General features: G+C 48.8%; 1 protein-coding gene across 6 annotated transcripts in view; it reads left to right on the forward strand.

Annotated features, from left to right (window-relative positions):
* The first annotated feature begins 288 nt into the window (after window positions 1-288).
* CD44 (CD44 molecule (IN blood group)) overlaps window positions 289-18,203 on the forward strand; it is an 86,464-nt gene continuing 68,549 nt past the window's right edge. For 3 of the 6 annotated variants that reach the window (XM_082660498.1, XM_082660500.1, XM_082660499.1), the window contains exon 1: window positions 290-504. In XM_082660498.1, coding sequence (XP_082516624.1) covers window positions 438-504 — 67 coding nt within the window. In that variant the 5' untranslated portion in view covers window positions 290-437. Of the gene's footprint in view, window positions 505-18,203 lie in introns of all 6 variants that reach the window. The other 3 variants (XM_082660502.1, XM_082660503.1, XM_082660501.1) reach the window with 2 other exon arrangements.

Here is an 18,203-nt window from a genome sequence, read left to right on the forward strand (position 1 = left end):
TCAGTCATTCCCTCCTGCGTCCAGAGGCTGCGCTCCCAGACGCCGGGAGAGGAAAGCCGGTGCGCCCCGGGTGCACGGGGACACCGCGGCCCTCCGGGCGCCCGCCCAGGCACCCCTCCGCTTTACCGGCTCCGAGGAGAACGGGGCGGGGGCGGAGGGAGCAGCGCCAAGGAGAGCTGGTATGTCTTTAAACTTCTGCCGGCTGCTTAGTCACAGCCCCCTCGCTTGGGTGTGTCCTTCCTCGCTCCCTCCCTCTTAGGTCACTCTCTCAGCCCTCGAATAAAAACTGCACCCAACTTCCGAGGCGCCCTCATTGCCAGCCGGACCCCAGCCTCCGACAGGTTCGGGCGCCCTGCTCGCCCCGTGCTCCGCTGCCCCCCGCCCAGCGCCCGGCCCCTCCGGCCCCACTCGCTTGCTTTCTCGGCCGTTCCGACGCCATGGACACGTTCTGGTGGCGCGCAGCTTGGGGACTCTGCCTCGTGCAACTGAGTTTGGCGCAGATCGGTGAGTGCCCGCGGGGGCGGCGGGAGGGAGTGGCCCGAGTGGCCGGGACCCAGCCGGCAGCCGCGCGGGCTGAGTTGGCCCTGGGGGGCCGGAGTCAAATGGGCGGCGAGCGGCTGGGATTTGGTGGAGAGCGGGGCGAGGATTTGCGCTAAGCTCTTGGAGAGCCTGTCGGTGGGAAGCACCGTTTTGTTGAAAGGAAAAGAGAAAGAGCGAAGAAAAGTTTGCTGGGCAGGCTGCCGGCGCGCAGTCGTGGGTGAGGTCTTTGCAGCCGGAGGAGCACAGGGCAGAAAGTAACTGTATTCCTGGGTGCGCGCAGCCCGTGTGTGGACTAACAGGCTCCTGTGTCCAAGGGCGCCTGAAGCCTGGCTGGGCAGTGGCCGGGCAGCGAAGAACTGGGCAGGGCAGGGACAGGGACTGGGGCAGAGGAGGGGCTGGGGCAGGGACAGGGCTGTTAGCGAGGTGACCGTAGAGGTGGGCACAGTTGCCATGCGTGAGAGCTGGTGGCAGTGAGCTTTCCAGAAAGGGGTCCTGGCTTCCTGCGGCTCCCCCACTGCGCCTGGGTTCCAAAGCTCTTACAGTTGGCTCCGGTCACTAACGATCTTAATGCTTGTGGGAACTTGAACTAGCTCTGTGGCGAGGTTCTGGGTCACCACGAGGTGCCAGCCTGGGGCAAGGAGTGTGAGTAGGAGAGGCAATGACTGGGCCAGCTGCTCCATCCTTGCAGCCTCCTGCTTCTGCCAGTGAGTTAGGGGAAATCCAGACAGTAATGTGACTCCTATATTCCGCCTGTCAGCCTCAGAGCAGGAGGGGCCCCCTGGGCTCCAGGGGGGTCATCAGGGATCCTGGAGTCGGGCTGCCAATATCCCATCCCAGCAGGGTCTGTGCCTTTCGGTGGCTGTGGATGGAGTGGCTGTGTGTGAGAGGTTCTGGTGAGGCTGAACTCCAAGCATTCCTTTGTCTATATATCTACAGATAATCACATGGCTGATTTGCTTATCACCGGCAAAATTAACTTTTCTTTTAAGAAGTACCAGCTGGGTCATTAAGACAGCTCAACCTATGGGTAATTCCATTCAACAAGTATTTATTAAGCCCGGCTCTGGGGGTACCAAGAAAGTAAAAGACACAGTCCTACCTGGGTGCTTTAGACTGAAGATAAGTGGGGATCTAGGATTTAGATTCCTGAAACAGAAAAAGTAATAATTAATAATAATAATTAGTAGTAAGAGGAATGGCAGCAGTAGCCACCATTTATTGTACAATTAGGCTGCGCCAGGCACTGTGCTAATTTCTTTACATGCGTTCTCTCACTTTACCCTCACAAGGGCCCAGTGAGACGTGTTGTGTTGTTAGTCCTGTTTTATAGGAGGGAAACAAACTGAAGCTCAGAGAGGTTAAGCGACTTGCTGGTGTTCACACAGCCAAGAGGGTTGGTGCTCGTGTGAACCAGGCCCCTTAGCCTGTTGCTTAGTCAGAATCCAGCAGGCTGTATGTATGGCATGGACAAACTCGGAAAGGAGTTTTTGGAAGGAAGGGTCGGGTCGTGGTGGACCAGAGGCCTTAGAGGAGGCTTCCAAAGGGAACTGGAGCTCCGAGGAGTCCTTTAAAGGCAGAGAAGCGGGAAAGATTTCAGGGAGAGCCGTGAGCTTGGCCTCAGGGAAGACAGACCATGCTGGCGTCTCCATGGCCTCTAGGGAAGTTTATTTGTATGTTACTTCCCGTGACATCTTCTGCTTTGATTCTGAGGATTCTGACTCCCCACTCTTTCCACCCTTAGCCCTGATTCTTCTAAAGGGCCCCATCCCCCAATATTTGACACTGTCCTGACCCTTGAAGTTCTCCCCGAGACCAGTGGGCTCATTCCCGCCCTGCGTTTCCGTGGTCCCTTTGGGCAGCGTCACTTGGAGGAAGCACAGAAAAGTGCCAGTAGCCGTAACTGCCTGGACCCGGGCTTTCGTGTGCTTGTAAAGCTGTTTGGAAGGAACTGAGACTTGGAAAGGAGATGTGACCTAACAGCGGGCTCGGGCTGGGCAGGAAGAGAGAGGAAGGACTGGGTAGAGGGCAGTGCGATGAGCCCTCCATACCGCTCCGCCTCCTTTTCTCTGTGGGTGAGAGGTTGCTGCTAGGGAATTGTGCCCCTGGTGTTTAGAAAGAGGGGTGCGTCTGAGACCTCTGGGGCTTGTGGGTGGCCGGCACCCTTCTGATCCCTCTGAGCATTAAAGACCCCTCTTTCTGGGAGTTAGAGCTTTGGCTGTGTTTTCCCAGGTGAAGAAGAAAGGAAGCAAACCTCCAGCGCTGCTGAGGTCAGTTAGCATCTATGAATTCAGTTGTGCCCCCAAAACACAATGGACATCTTACTTCCTGCGAAGGCACAGTGCTAAGTAGGTGTGTTTGAGGCTAGCAGCCAGTAGGCAAAGTTTCCATTCTTTTTCCAAATTGCCCCACGCAGGAAAGGATGCCTTGGCAGCGTGAAATTCTTAGTTTATGACAGATCTCCTTCCATTCATTCAAGAAATATTTTCTGACTCACTGTCGTCGACCCCAGAGATGGTGACTCCAAAGATCATTTAGAAAAACCCTTTCTTTTTCCCAAGGAGAAAACAGATCCCAAAAGGGCGAGAAAGGTGATTTCCGCTCTCTCAGGCCAAGTGTTAGTGCAGGATGCTTTCCAAACCTCAGGTCTCTGAAACACCTTGATCCTCAAGGACTGTAACAGCTCCACCTCTATCCCTGCAGGGGGTGGGGAGAGTGTGGTCTACTGACGTAGCAACATTTGTTTCATGCCTGAAATACTGTCTTAAATGCTCATTACAATTTTGCATTTTCCTCCACAATATACCCAGTTTAATATAAGAATAATGATATATTTCTTATAATCAAGCAAAGTTGCTGCTTGGGGAAGAGTCTCTATACTGTCTGGGGTCTCCTGGAGTGTTGCTGGATCCCTCCCAGTTAGGAGCACCCCAGCTTTAAAAGCCTGACGCTCTGCTCCTCTGTGAAGTAGGGCCCTAAGTCCCCAGGAAATGCCATTTACTGAGCACTGACTCTGGGCTAGGCATTCAGCCAGGGGCTTTGACTAGGTTATCCTGTATAAGCCTCATGACAGCTCCATGTACATTTAGCGCTCTCTTCATTCCATTTTCTAAAGAAACTGAGGCTCAGGGAGTGGACGTGACTTCCTCAAGGACACACAGCTAGTGAGGGATGGAGTTTTCTAACCTCCCCCATGGTAGACTCCCATGCCTGTGTTCCTTTGACTCATTCCCTTGCCTCTGGAGGACTTTGGAAATTGTGTGAGGCCAGTGAACATGAAGCCTGGTATGAGTGGCTTTCCTCTCCCGCTGGCAGGCCGAGGACTCTTAGCTGCCCTGCTCTGCCCTGTCTCTCCCCAGCCCTGGCCACAGCTGTCAAGAGATGCCAACCTAGTTATTTGTTTCTAAACTAATTCAATTCCCTTATCAGAGTCCAGCTGCCCTTCTAGACATGCTCTCACTTGCAGGCTTGGAAAAAAGGGAGAGGCTGTTCCTTGTCTAAGAGACAAGTCAGGGCAAGGCCTTTTGCCTGGAAATTAAGAAAGGGGCCCTGCAGAGGCCCTGACCCCGCAAGCATTCTGGGTACAATGACCCAGGAAGCCCCCTCATCCCATGCTCAATGGAAATCCTCAGCATTTAGCAGGTCATACGTGCCCAGTGAGGGAGAGTCTCGAGGACCCCGGTCATGGGCTGACACGGTTCTCTAGAAAACTCAGGGGTCTTGAATGGAAAGTCATTGTGGGGCTCTAGGTGAAACGTGGTCACTCAAGTGAAATTTCAGTTTGGCCTTGGGTGTCAGACGGTTCCAGGCGGGGGTTCCCTGATGGAGAGGAGGCGGTGGGAGCGAAGCCGGCCTCCCCAGCCATCCATCCTGGCTGGGATGGGGGCTGAGCTACCGGCTGCCGTCGTGTTTCCCCTGCACCTCCTTTTTAGCTGACTCTACCCAGAGCCTGAAAGGGAAGTGGGTCTTGTGAAAGAATGAACTGAAGCAGGTGGCACACGCCACCACACAAAGTGCAGTTCTCAAAGGGGATCTTTTCTGCCTCAGAGAGAAATTCTGGGGGTTTGCACAGCCAGCAGCTGACTCAAGTTCCTTTGTGTCCCCTCTTGCATGGGAAGCACACAAGTGTTCTTTAGAATCACCAGGGGAGGCTGATGCCTCCGACCTTAAATTGGAACCCCACTTCTCACTCCCTTAGCAAGCTGATATTTTTCTTCAAAAGGGCCCTCCCCCAAAGCTGGCCAGCAAGGGTTTGGGAAGTTTGTGGCTGCGGAGTCTGGCTTGGCACGGACGCAGCTGTTGGGCACTCCAGATTTTCCAGGAGTGTCAGGATTTCAAATATGCAAATACTCTACCAATTGCAACCTAGTGTATATTTTGACTAAATATTTATACATTTTTCTACAAATAAGTACATGGCTTTGTGTGATTAGCAGTCAGAAACTTGCATGGATTTTTGCATAAATGAAAATCACATTTCTACAACTCGTGAATCAGTCTAGCGTCTGATTAAATTGATATTTGGTTCAGAAAATGTGTACTTTTGGAGAGGAACATCTGTATTCCTCTGCTCTCCATTTTTTGATCACCCCAATATGTGAAGTACCAAGAAAAGCTACATATAGGGTTTTTGCTTGCTAGGTGTGGACACACACAAGGCGTGGGTGTGCCTGTAGGTATATATGCATCTGAACACATGTGTCTACACATAATGTGGGTATTGCTGGTCAATCCTTAAGCATTTATAATGTGTCCTCTGTGGGTCCCATGCTGTGTGGGGTACTACAGGGGCATTTAGTGTGTGAGATGTGGGGCTTCTATCCAAGAACCTTATGGTCCTACACACATAAGACAGCGCCATCAGGTGACAGCCTGGCCATTTTAGGTTGTAAAGCCAACAGCCTTGCCAAGCTGAAGCACAGCTGGGAGGGCTGGGGAATCAGTGATGGGTGGGGGCAGTGTGGACAAGAGAGGATTTGAATATCTGAAGAAGAGGGAGTGAGACAGGGGTGTGTATATTTCTGTTACCCTGCTATGAATTTACCTCCTCTCGAGTAAGTTCATTAACTGGACAATATATCCAACGAACGTTCGCGCACTCACTGCCTATTTGGTGCACCCAGCGGATAGGTCCTGAGAGCTCATGGTCAGAAGGACACACTCCTCACTCCTGAGTAGTTCATGGTCTAGTGTAGGGTTTCCTGGATAACGGCTGACTGTGCATCTCTGTGCTTCCACACACTAGATTCTGGTAGTGCAAACCTCCCCCTCACCAACCCCGTGTGACAACCAATATTGCCTCCAGACATGGCCAAATGGGGGGGGTTGGTTAAAGTCGCCCCCCTGTTGAGAATCCCTGGTGTCACTGGATGGTGGCCAGCTTCACCTCTGACAAGGAGGTATCTGGTTCCCATAGGTCCCCAGTTAATTCGCCTAAAAGCTGCACAGGCAAATCAAGATAAATAAGTGTATTTGGGGCCAACGGGCACTAATGACTTTCATGCTTCTCATTGGAGGAAAACCCCAAACCAGACAGATCTTCTCTTATATCTCTTCTGCAGTGCTGTGCGGCCCCCTGACATCAGGGATCGAACCACATTCATTTCTGTGGTCCCGGATCCCAGTCCTGGCCCGTAATTGTTACCAGTAACTGTTGAACTGAAATGAATGTCTAGAATATAGAAATTACTACATCCACGCTATATATGAAAGCATGCCTGACGGCCTACCTAAGATACAGATGCATCTGTCTGTATATGACAGCAGTGGTGATGGCCGCCTTCTCCAGGACAGGGCTGAGACGGGCGTTTGGCCGGCCAGCTGCCCACCGCAGGGCTCATGTTTGGTCTGCCCAAGGAGGGAGATCGCCCGTCTGTTTGTGGCTTTGGTGGCTGCTTGCTGTGTCTGGGGACGTCCGTCTAAGGACTGGGTGACTCACTTCTTGGGCCAAGAAGAGAGTGAGAGCCAGGCAGGATGATGACACCAATCCCCAAATTGAAGCCTCGAAATAAAACACTCCCGTGCAGTGGCCCGCTTGGAGCTCTAATTATTTTGGAGATGCTGCTCTGAGGTTGGACTCTTTGCGTGAGAGGCCCACACCCTCCCGTCCAACGCCACACCTGCTTCTGGAAGGTGGTGGCAGCTGGGAGAGCAGCAGAAGTACTTCCCAGAGGTCCTTGCCTTCCGTGTGGGTCTCCTGCAGCAGCTACAGGTCTCCCGGGAAGCCTGACATCTGCTGCGGAGGCAAACCGTGCCTCCTTTCCACGGAGCTTGCCACGTGGGAAGTCGCCCACAACCAGGGCAGGTCCTGCCTTCCCATGGGTCATCCACCCTGTGAAACGTAGGGGCAGGGAGTCAAAGACAGGACGAGGGGCTGGGTGTCATGGGGGCACAGAACCTGATGAAGCCAGATCTCCCTGAGTTTGGGGTGCACCACCTGCCTGGGTGTGTCCTGAGACCAGTGTCCCTCCTAAGAACAAGTGTACACAGACAGGCCCCAGGTGGGTGGGGAAGGGCTGAGTCACCAAGGAGGTGATTTGCAAAACTCAGGCCCGAAAAATCTTTCTCGAGTCTTCAGCTTTTGAGAGTAAACATTAATTGCAAAACTCCAGGGAAAGAGAGAATTCGCGTAGACCAGTCATTTTGAGCCTTTGCTCTGGTGTCATGGCGAGTCTCCTTGAGCTGTGCCTGAAAGTTCATCTTCCTAACCCTCGACCTTTCTGGAGAGTTAGAGCTCTTGTGCCTTTTGTGGTTGTTTCTTTGCAGCTAGTTGTATGTATTTGAGATACCGTCACCGCTACTACTAATAATAGCAAACACAGAGTACTGACCACATGCCGACACCATCCTAATTTTTCCTCTATAGTAACTTGTTTAATCCATGCACTAACCTTAGGAAGAAGTGTTATTATTATCCCTCTTGTACCAATGAGAAAACTGAGGCATAGAGAATTTAAGTAACTTGCTCAAGGCCACAGAGCTGGTAAGCGATGGAGCAATGATTCAAACCCAGGTTGTCTAGCTGGGGTTCATGTTCTTGGTCACTGCATTGCTGTGCCTCCCTTCGTATATCAAGATGTCAGGGTGCCCCAGAAACCCGAACGGTGGTGATACCTGCTAGTACGCTGGTTGTCTTCATAAATCCCGTTAAGGAATCCGAGGTGGGCAGGATCCTAATGTCCACAGAGCTGGTTTTGCTCTCCCTTTATACACGTGATGTCAGAGGAGGGGGCTGGAATTGCAAACATGAAGGAGAAAGAAGTAATGGAAATGTCTTCGCATTCATGCTCTGAGCAGCTCATTCATTCCAATTCCTGGATACAAGTTCTGTTTTCTTCTATATGGGGTGGAGGCGGGGGGAGTTGGGGAGAGGCTCGGATTCAAAGGGATGGGATGGTGAATTGAGTTGTTTGTTCATGATCACTTCGGTACTTGTCACCTGATGGACGATGAGGTTGCTGATGTGTTGCTCCATCATCTAGGACCTTGGCTCATGACAGGATAAAGTTGGGAAAGGAGCCAATCAAACAGCAGCAAAAATGTTTGCCCTCAGCTTACGGGTCCGTGATGCCAGGACCTTCTCTCTACCAGCTAGAACTGGTGACAGGAAGGGGTCCTCTGAGAGCGAAGGCTGTCAGGAATCAGTCTATGCTCACCGTGGACACCAGGAATCGAGCAAAAGCTAGAAGTGTGCTGCCACCCTTCTTCCCGGCTCCAGTGCAAACCAGCGGTCTGGCTTCTGTTTGGCCCAGCAGGTGACCTTTGCCGGGGGGGGGGGGCACGGTGGGGGGGTAGCGTTGCCTCTGGGTGCCCTGTCTGAGAAACAATCCATCCCGGAAGGAAGGAGGCAAAGCCCCCTGGAAATGTCTGACTCAGTCTGCAGGAAGGGAACTGCGCCTTTGGCCTGGGGGCAGAAACTCATCACAGATCCCCATCTGTTCCAAGTTCAGTACATCTTTTTGCACTTGAGCGGGTCTGTAGTGCCTTCCAGAAGAAACCACATACCAGTAGTGGATCTAGGCAGCATCTTTTTCTACATCCTCTCTCAAAGAGAACCCACCAAGATATTAGAGTGAGGATGGTAAGACCTCTTCACAAGTGTTCACCATTATGGAAATTGAGATGCTAGGGAGAAATTAACAATTCCATGCAGCTCGGACCTGGTCTCCTGCCTCTGACCTAGAAGGTCATTTCTGCCCAGGCCCCCGGCTCCAGAAGTATTAAATGGCGTAAATACTATACACCAGTCACAAATATTGCCATTGTTGAATGTGTCCAGTCCACGAAGCAGATTCCAGCAGAGCCGAGTACCATCTTACAGTCTGCAGGAGACCAGTTGACGTCACTGAGTCAGCCCCGCAGCCACCAGTGAGTTTCAGGGCCACACTTCCCTGCAAGGGGTGGACAAGGGTTCAGGTACCCACCAGCGTGTTGGTCACATAGACGCAAATCAGAGTTTGGAGAGAGAAGTAATACTGCTGTAGAAATCTCCTGCCCAGAAGTTCGTCTTTGCAGTGGATCCTCTGCGATGGCACTAGTTATCTTCCCAAGGTCAACCTTAGAGGTCAGGTACATCCCTCTAGACTTCCCAAAGTGACTTGTACCTTCTCCTGTTGTCTACTAACTGTTTCTCCCTGATAATTCATAAAAACCCCGCAAGCATATTTCCATCTAAAAAGAAGTTCAAGGGATGCCTCTGAGCTGTATTATGATGCTCTGTTCTCTTTCACAGGTGATCCTAGAAGCTTCTTAGGGGAAAGCTTATGCATTATGTGCATTTATGTATATTTTGTACAATTTTGTATTGATGTGGTCCCCAGCTGTCAGTTCCTCAATTACAGTAGACGTTCAATAAATATTGGATGGCTGACTGAATGAGTGAAGTTTCTAGATTTGGCTAGCAAAGCCATCTTTACCATTTCCCTTCTGTGATTTTTTATAGGTTCTGGCTAATTTTTTTTCATCCTTTTTTATCTTTCTGATCTATAGAAATCTTTTTATTATTTTTTTCCTAGTGGCTCATGTACTCACATCTTGAAATCACTTTTCTCCGCATGCTCTCTAATTTGAGTGTATCCTTCTTCGAGTTTGACATGTCAGGCAAGGCAGAGGAAGTTTAGAGCTCACTGGGTTTTGTCCAGTAAACCAGGGATCTTGATTTTTTTTTTTTTTTTTGCGGTACGCGGGCCTCTCACTGTTGTGGCCTCTCCCGTTGCGGAGCACAGGCTCCGGACGCACAGGCTCAGTGGCCATGGCTCACGGGCCCAGCTGCTCTGCGGCATGTGGGATCTTCCTGGACCGGGGCACGAACCCATGTCCCCTGCATCAGCAGGCGGACTCTCAACCACTGCGCCACCAGGGAAGCCCGAGGGATCTTGATTTCTTAGAAGTCTGTCTGCCTCTCAGCCCCAGCACTGCCCTCCAAATCCGGCGTCATGTAGAAAGAACCCCAAGCTTCAAAATCATGTTCTCAAGAACACTCAGAGAAAAGCATTTGGCTTTTCCGTCACTAAGTTAAAAGGGAAAAATGGGAGGAGTTCTTCCTTTCAATGGTTTAAAGACCTTCCATACCAAACCAGCTATTTCGTATGGTGGTATGGGAGTTAGGAGGTTGGCTTTGGAGGAGGGCCATGTGGAAGGAAGAAGGGCTGTAAAACAGGTTGATTCTCCTCCCCGCCCCTTAAGAGCAGCGTGAACTCCAGCACTGCACACATTAAGTATCTATAACAATGTTTAGCTCGTAGTGTTTAGAGCTAAGTGTCTAGTACACCGAAGGTGCCTCAAGGATAGAAATGACTATGATATTTTAGTTCCTCTCTGTTACTGATTCACTGTGTGATGCCAAACCAATCATTTTGCTTCCTATTTGCCTCCAGTTTTCCATGTGTGAGATGAGACAGCAGGATTCTAGTTGATCTGTGCAGTCCTTTCCAGGCCTTGTGTTCTATAAACCCACCGTTCTGTGGGCCCACAAACACTTAGGCCTCATAAGACTTAATGGAAAGAATAACACAACTATAATGCAGTCCCCCGCAGTGCCCCCAGCACACAAAAGCGATGCCTGGTTTGTATTAAATGTCAGAAGTGAATTATTAATCCACACCAGAAACAACAAGCATACGGACCCAGTTACACTCTAAACTCCAATGGGCAAGAAGGACTCCTAGGCCAAGGTGCTTTGCTCAGAGGACCTCCCCGAATCCTCCCGACCACCTGCGGGTGAGCAGATGAAGTTTAAGCCAGAGAAGTTAGCAACAGGCGTCAGTCACACAGCTAAAACTGCAGGAAGTTAGCCCTGGGATTAGCCACAGGATCTGGATGCAATATTCTTTGAAAAAACATTGCTTCAAGAGGTCAGAGCAGTAAAGCCCTGAAGAAGAGAAAAGACTGTGTCCCTCACTCTCAAAGCTCCATGAACACATTGGATTTCTCAGCTTCCCTCAAGGGAACCCTGCAACATGTTGGTGCAAAATGAACCCTAATATTCAGCCAAAGCAGTGCTTAGAGGGCAAGCTCTAGTATCCTAGGGAAAGTAACTAGGACAGCCATGGGAATCTGAAAAAAAAAAAAGGCAAACAAAAGCCAACAAACATCTAGATACCAAGGCACAGGGCAAGGCAGACCTTTGAGATGGTGAGTTGCTTGTTCTACAGAGAAACTTCCAGACTCCTACTAAGATATTTCTTTCTTTTTCATGAGACCAGAGAAACTCTTCCTGCTCAGTGGGGAAAAAAAAAGAAAAGAAAGAAAAGAAAAAGGAAGTTATAAAGACTGTGTTGCTTAGGAGTTTGTGAGAGTGGTGGATCTGAGACTAAATGCCCTGTGGGGGTCTGACCTTCTGTCAGTCACTGAAAATCCTTGTGAGATCACGGTCCATCCTGGGTATGCCCATATCCATCTGGAATCCACTAACCAGAAGTTGAAATACAACACCAGGCTGGGTTTAGTTCTCCTGTAGTAGGCAATGCCCTCGGTGATTACTGGGTACCATTCAGTCATCTGTATCTCCAGCCAGTCCCCCAGACACTGCATTCTAGGAGAAGTGAGAACCACATGTGGCCAGCAGAGACTCAACATTTCTCTGTCTTAGTCACAGGATGACTGTGGGCAAGGTTCTTCCTTTATTGGTTGCCTCTGTTTCCCCAGTTGTAAAATGGGGATACACTCACCAATCAATGCACTAAAAACTATCATGTGATTGGAAAGAATCCTTTGTGGAAAGAAGTGAGGGATGTAGAAGATCTAGTTTCTGTCCTCAGAGAGTTTACCGTTTGGTGAAAGAAAAAGTAAACAAGTGAAGTAATTGATTATACAAGAAAGCAGACCTCTCTGAGCGGCAGTTGTATAGGATGGCTTCATGGAAGGAGTAAAGTTTGAGGATGAACTGAGCGTGGGAAAGAAGATGGACAGAGAGAAGAGAGCAACCCAGAGAAGTGTAAAGGATCAGCTGAAAGTTTAAAGTCAGAGAAATAAGTACGGCTTGATCGGGGTCAGGAGGGGACTCCATCTACCTGAATAAGAGATGCCATGTTGAAGAGCAGTGAGGGATGAGGTTGGACAGATTCCAGGTGATCATGTAACAGTGGCAACATCTATGAGATCCAGTTATACTGCCCCAGAGACTTAGAAGTTCTCACGATACCCTCTTTAGACTGTGCTAGACAGAGTTCAGGAAAAAGGCCAGCTCCAACACTGGTTGAGATAAAACTTTGGCAACTTTTGGCAATTTAAGAGAATCCCAAACAGACTGTATGGCAGGGCAGCAATAACAAACAGATTTCAGCTCCTGTACCATTTTCCATTGATTGCTAGAGGCTGCTTGTGGGGCTGTGCTAAGAAGCCAAACCTTGGCTCAGCCACAGAGAGTGCTGTGATCCATTAGTGATGTCTGCCATGGGCACAATATGGAGGATTTGATCCCCTTGTATCACATGGACATCCCCACAGTAGAGCAGTAGGCTTTTCTAGTCTACGTTTATGATAGTTGTGTGTAACTCTGGGAGTTGAATCTAGTCAGCTAGCCATACCATAAACTCCACCTCCTTCCAGAACAGTATAAATGCAGTCTCTCACCCAGAGGAGTTTGGTCCCTTGAGCCTTCTCTTATGATTAATTCACACTCTGTTTTACCATTACCCCAAGATGCTGGGAGCAAGGAATTTCCTCTCTTTGAATCAGGGCCAGACTTCCTGGCAAAGAGCTCCTTCACGCATCAGCTTCTCCATCTGCAAACTGAGACGACAAAAATGATTCCTCAGCCATGGGGGTGATAGGTGGCATAACTAGCTCATAGGAGTTAAAGCCTTTGAAGATGAAAAGATCGTATATGCACGTTAATTACAACTTTTGTCAGCCCTGGAGCCTCTGCATTCTCAGCTGCCACTGGGGCTCTTCTGTGCTTCCCAAATGCAAACAGTAGCAGCATTCCACAGGCTGGCCTTCCTGGGTCCTGCTGGTAGAATCCAAGTCAAGAAGGCTGGATTCTAAACTCAGGCTGGTCAACCCACTCTGGGCTGCTCGAGTTTCCCACTGTTCATCCCCAAGGGAAAAAGCAAGCTCACTACCTGGGCAGGTAAGATAAGGTAGAACCAAGGTATACACAAAAGGCTCCATCAGGAGTCTACTAGAAAGAGCCCCTGGGTGAGATTAGGACACTCTGCTCTAATTCCCTCTGTGTCAAAGCCTAATTGTGTGACCTTGGGCTACTGGCTTTATCTGTCTAATGCTTCAATACAGTGTGCGACCCACCCAGGGATAATAATCTGTCTGCTTCCCCTAGACCTCTCCACCTTTGCCTGCTGGTGTGAAAGTGTTTTGTACTGGTAGGCAGAAGCACGTGATGTAGAACTACAAGGTTCTATTATTACCTGAAGTCACTTTCACCTTTATCTCTGTCTCCTGTTGCTAGTTGACCCCAGTCCTTGAAACTGTATTCTTCAGAATGCACACCCACCTCCTGCGAACTGCCATCCCCTCCTGGGCAGTGCTTATCTAGGGGGCCCTGCGATGTGCTCAGGTTCTTGGTCCTGCCGTTTCCAGAGACAGGCGGAGGCAGCCAGCCTGCAGGGGACTGGGGTACCCTGCCAAGTTGAGTCACAGTCCCCTTACTGGGGTAACTCAATAAGAGTGCTGGAGGCAGGGGCAGGAGGGCTTTCAGATGCTTTGCTAGGGCTTAGGTGCAAGACTGAGCTGGGTCGAAGTATGGATCCAAAGAGGGAAAAAAAGGAGAAAGGGAGAAAGGGCCCTAAGTGAGAAGTTTTCATGAGCTGGTGACACAAAGCCCATGATGATGGCATGTCAGGATGGGAGAAAGTGCTAGAAATTGTATAGCCCGCTAGTTTTATTGGACGAACAAGGGAAGGATGTCTCAAAGACTGCACGTGACTTGCCCAAGGTCATACAACCAGTTCGAGTCAAAACTCTGGCTTCTGAACCTCCATCCAGTACTCTTTCCATTTCATACTTTCAGATGATAGAGGAAAGGGCACTAAACAGGAGGACAGTGGCTGACCAGGGCAAGAAGACTTGGAGTGACAGAGAGGAAGATAAAATGGTCCTGGGTTTTGGCGACCCAATGGGAAACAGTGTAGGTGTTTACACTCTGCTGGGGTCTTCATTATACCTGGATCTGGTTTCCTGTGTAGTATTTTGTACATCCATATTTGGTGTTCGTTTTGATCCTTTTTGACTCAATGAGCCTTTGGAAACCAGAAGGCCCTGCATAACCTGGCATTGCTCTTACCCAGCCTCTCTGATCAATCATTGGTTTCCAAATGATCCATGTGTTCACTTAACACATATTTATGGAATACCAGTATGTGCCAGGCACTCTGCCAGGGGTTGGGGATACAACTTTAAATGAGAGGCACAGCTTCTGCTCTGATGGAACTTACCAGCTATCTGGGAAGACACAGTAAACAACTAATTATGCCCTTATTTAATTATACTTGTGATCAGAGCTAGGAAGGAGAAGCCGGAGCTCGTGAGGGCTGGTAACAGGGAGTCCTCAGCTGATCTAGACTTCTCAAGACTTCTCAGTGGATAGCAGTGACTATGTTTCCAGGATCCCCACGGTTCCTTGGGAGGCCTACCTGTTGGACTTCTCAACCCCACCAGCTCTCAGAACCGGGGGACAGTTTGGTGGGTGGGGTCAAAGCTCCTCATAGCAGCTCTAGCCAAGGCAGCTCCTAGTCTAGCTGCCTCTCATGTGGGTCATCTGAGTAAGAGAGCCAGAAAAGCAAGTTTTATTCCTCAAGATTCTGAAAGCAGCCAGTTTATCCTACCTGCCCTGCAAAAGACAGTGGTGGGAAGAGAACCACGGGAAGCTCCAAGCGGACTCAAGCTTTTAGAAGCACGTGTCGGGGGAGAAAAGGAACCCAAACTCTGGGAAACCAAAAGTGTCATTTTTCCATGGGAGAAAAATTCATAATTTACTTAGGAATCTTGAGCGTTAAGCCTCGGTTTAGGGTCAAATTTATTGGCCCATTTTATTGGAAGTTTCTTGGTCTTGTTTTAAGCACTTTGGTGGCTAGAGCTCGGGCTCAGGGTCTATTGATGTGTAGGAAGTGGGGGGTTTATAGGATGACTTCCAGCAGCCATACAGGTGCATCTCCTGGGTCCAGGCAGGAGGATCAGGCAAGAGCCCTGGGATTCAGATGTCCAACCATCTGACTACAGGGGCCTCACTCTTTTATTTCCTTTGTTGGTGGCTAACTACTTGGAGGTGACCAGAGTGGACTCTATCAGGAGAGTGAGATAGATGTGGTGAGAAAAAAACAAAAACAAAAACACAAAACATCACTTATTTATCAATTGGTAGAATATAGGCACCGGCAATCCAAGTGGTCAGTTATAAACAACTGTGTCTTATAAACAAGAACAGGTTCAAGTTTATCCCCCCCACCCCAACCAGTGATGATGATAACGTCCTTTCCCTTTTATTCAGATGTGCTTTCTTGGGTTGGAGAGATAAGGGTGGAGTTAGAGCTATCATGATTGAACATAAGCCACACCCCATCTATGCATCAAACCATGATGTGTAGCCCCCCATGTAATTGTTATCTGTCACATATTTCTTGGTATACCCACATCAGTTCATGTCAGCTGGGTATCTCTGTAAGTAAAGAATAATCAACCCTCAAAAACATTATCTCCCATAACAAGAAGTATGGAAGTAGGATGATTCCAGAAGCTCAATGTTGTTATCAAAGACCCGGTTTTCTTCCAGCTTCCCACTCTGCCCCTCACAGTGTCTTTCTTTAGTTTAGCCTCCCTCATGGTCCCAAATTGACTCCTACAGTTCCAGGCATCCAATGGAAAAACAAAATCATTATCCAGCACCAGAAGGATGCTTATTCATAAACATCTCTTCTAGAGAAATGGAAGAATGGCTTTTCTAGAAGTTCTTAATTGACTTCTCTTTGGAAGAATGGGGTCCCATTGCCTGGAATGCCCACACTGAACCAATCGCTGGCAAGGAGAACTCTGACCGCAGTGCTTGGACTTAGACCAGTCATGATCTACCCAATTGAGCTAGGAGTTGGGGCCTCGCCTCCCCTGAAGCACAAGTTTGAGATTTGGAACAAAATCGGGTTGCAATTAGAAGAATTTTATTGCATTGGTAACGATGTCTGTTATAACGAGTAAGGCCCTAAAGGGAGTCTATGCAACTGGTAGAGTTGTGGTTTGAGATTCTATGTAGGCAAAAGAAAAAAGGCAAAGCTAAGTTCTTGTGTTTCTAAGCCACACCCTCAACCTTATCCTAAGAAGACATGCCTCACAGACGAAGTTCACATGGGGGACACACTACAGTTTGAGGCTTATATGATCTGGGTTTATACTCAGTCACAATAGCTATAACTTTATCCTTTTCTCTCTCCAAAAAAAGAATATCAGGGAATAACCTTAAATCTTATAATTTATAAGAAACAGTCCATCTTTGCACACTTGAGCACTTTATTATTAGGAACTCATTATTGCAACCCATCTCAGCACTGCTGGAGCTACATTATGCCTGAGGACCACTAGTCTGTAGTGATCCATTTAAAAAGAATTACTGTGACCTTGGAGAGCATCTCTTCCTGTAAATTATGAGTTGATGACCCCCAAAGGAGAGAGCCTGCTTCCCTTTTCAAAAACTACACTCCTGGAGTGTTTTAATGTGTGTGAAGTGTTTTCAGCTCCCTCATCTAATCCAGCCCTCACATTAACTTCGTGGCTAGCATTATTACACTCCTGTAGAGGAGGGAAGTTTAATGACTTTCCCAGGGTCATAGAGCTAATTAGTACAGATTCAGGATTTGAACCCTAGCTGTCCACCCACAGAGTTGATGTCCACGTCACCACACTATGTTGGCTCCCAATGGATCTGACTTGCTTTCAGGGAGTCTAGAATTGACTATTGAATTTTATATTAATAATTGCTCTTTCATAAGCAGGAAAACTCTTTCCTAATAGTTTCTTTGAATCCAGAGTTCAAGGGCCCAACATCTCAACATTTAATAAGCCCAAAGGTGGACAGGTGGGTTTTCTGGGCCAGTGCCCTGCGTCCATATGCAGTTAGCTCATGAATCTAACAGCACCGAGGGAAACTCAGGATTTAAATTTTTTTTTCCATTCCTTTTTATCACTTAAATATCATTAAAGGATTTATAATGACTGAATCCAGGGAAGAGAAAGCCAGGGGATGTTTAATGTGGACCTCAAGAATGTGATTTTTTCTTACATGGGAAGGGGGCCTCTCCTTCTCAAAATCTAATGATGAAAGAGCTTGAGGAAATGGATTCTATCAAACTGAAATGATTTATGCTTTATTTTGAGGGTGAATTTCCTGACTGTGAGGCCCGCTGAGCCTGGTCTGCTAGTTCCCAGTCCATCCTTCAGTTCTCAGTTCTCTGAGGCATCTCTTGGGTCCAGCAAAGGCCTTGGGGAGGAAAGGCTTCCCTTTAGACTAAGTGCTCAGCACCTTGCACTTCTGTTACAACGTTTACTGTGCTGTGTTGTTGACTTGTTGAGTGTCCGTCTTCTCCTCTGGACCGTAATCTCCTTTGGCACAGTGACCTTGCTGACCTTTTTCAATGCCCCGGTCCCAGTGCCTAGCACAGTGCCCATGGGGGCACTGAATGAAACCTTGTTGAATGAATAAACTTGGGATTGGTCTTCTCCTTTCTGAAGGCCGGTGTCCACTTGAATGTTTGGTTGGATTTGTGGGATCGTGGCTTACCATGGTGGATTCAGGCCGTGATGTCCAAATTCAATTAAAAAAAACAACTTTATATGTGTGTGTATCCATGTATCTTTCACCTGTCTATCTATCTATTGGAAAAAGAGGCAGGTGCTTAAAAAGCAAATGAGGGTCAGCAAGCAGACCACATCTTTTCTCCTCCCTTTATGGCTATGCACCACCCCAATTTCCATTCCTCTTCCTTGGCTGGCGTCACCTAAGAGACAGTCTCTTCCATGGTTTCCTGCAAAGGTACCAAACAGAGGCTGAATATGTGCAGTATTTCATGGATGTGAAAGACAAGGAGGAAACATGTTCTGCTGAGGGCTGGAAGAGATGGGGCAAGGTTTGGGAAGGCAAGCTTTGGATATTCTAGACTCTTCTTCCTGGGGGCAGAGGGAGGGGCTCCCTGTGGCTCGCTTCTGGAACATGTTTGGGGCAGCTC

Source organism: Grampus griseus (assembly GCF_964374135.1).
Source record: "Grampus griseus genome assembly, chromosome: 8".
Lineage (NCBI taxonomy): Eukaryota > Metazoa > Chordata > Mammalia > Artiodactyla > Delphinidae > Grampus > Grampus griseus.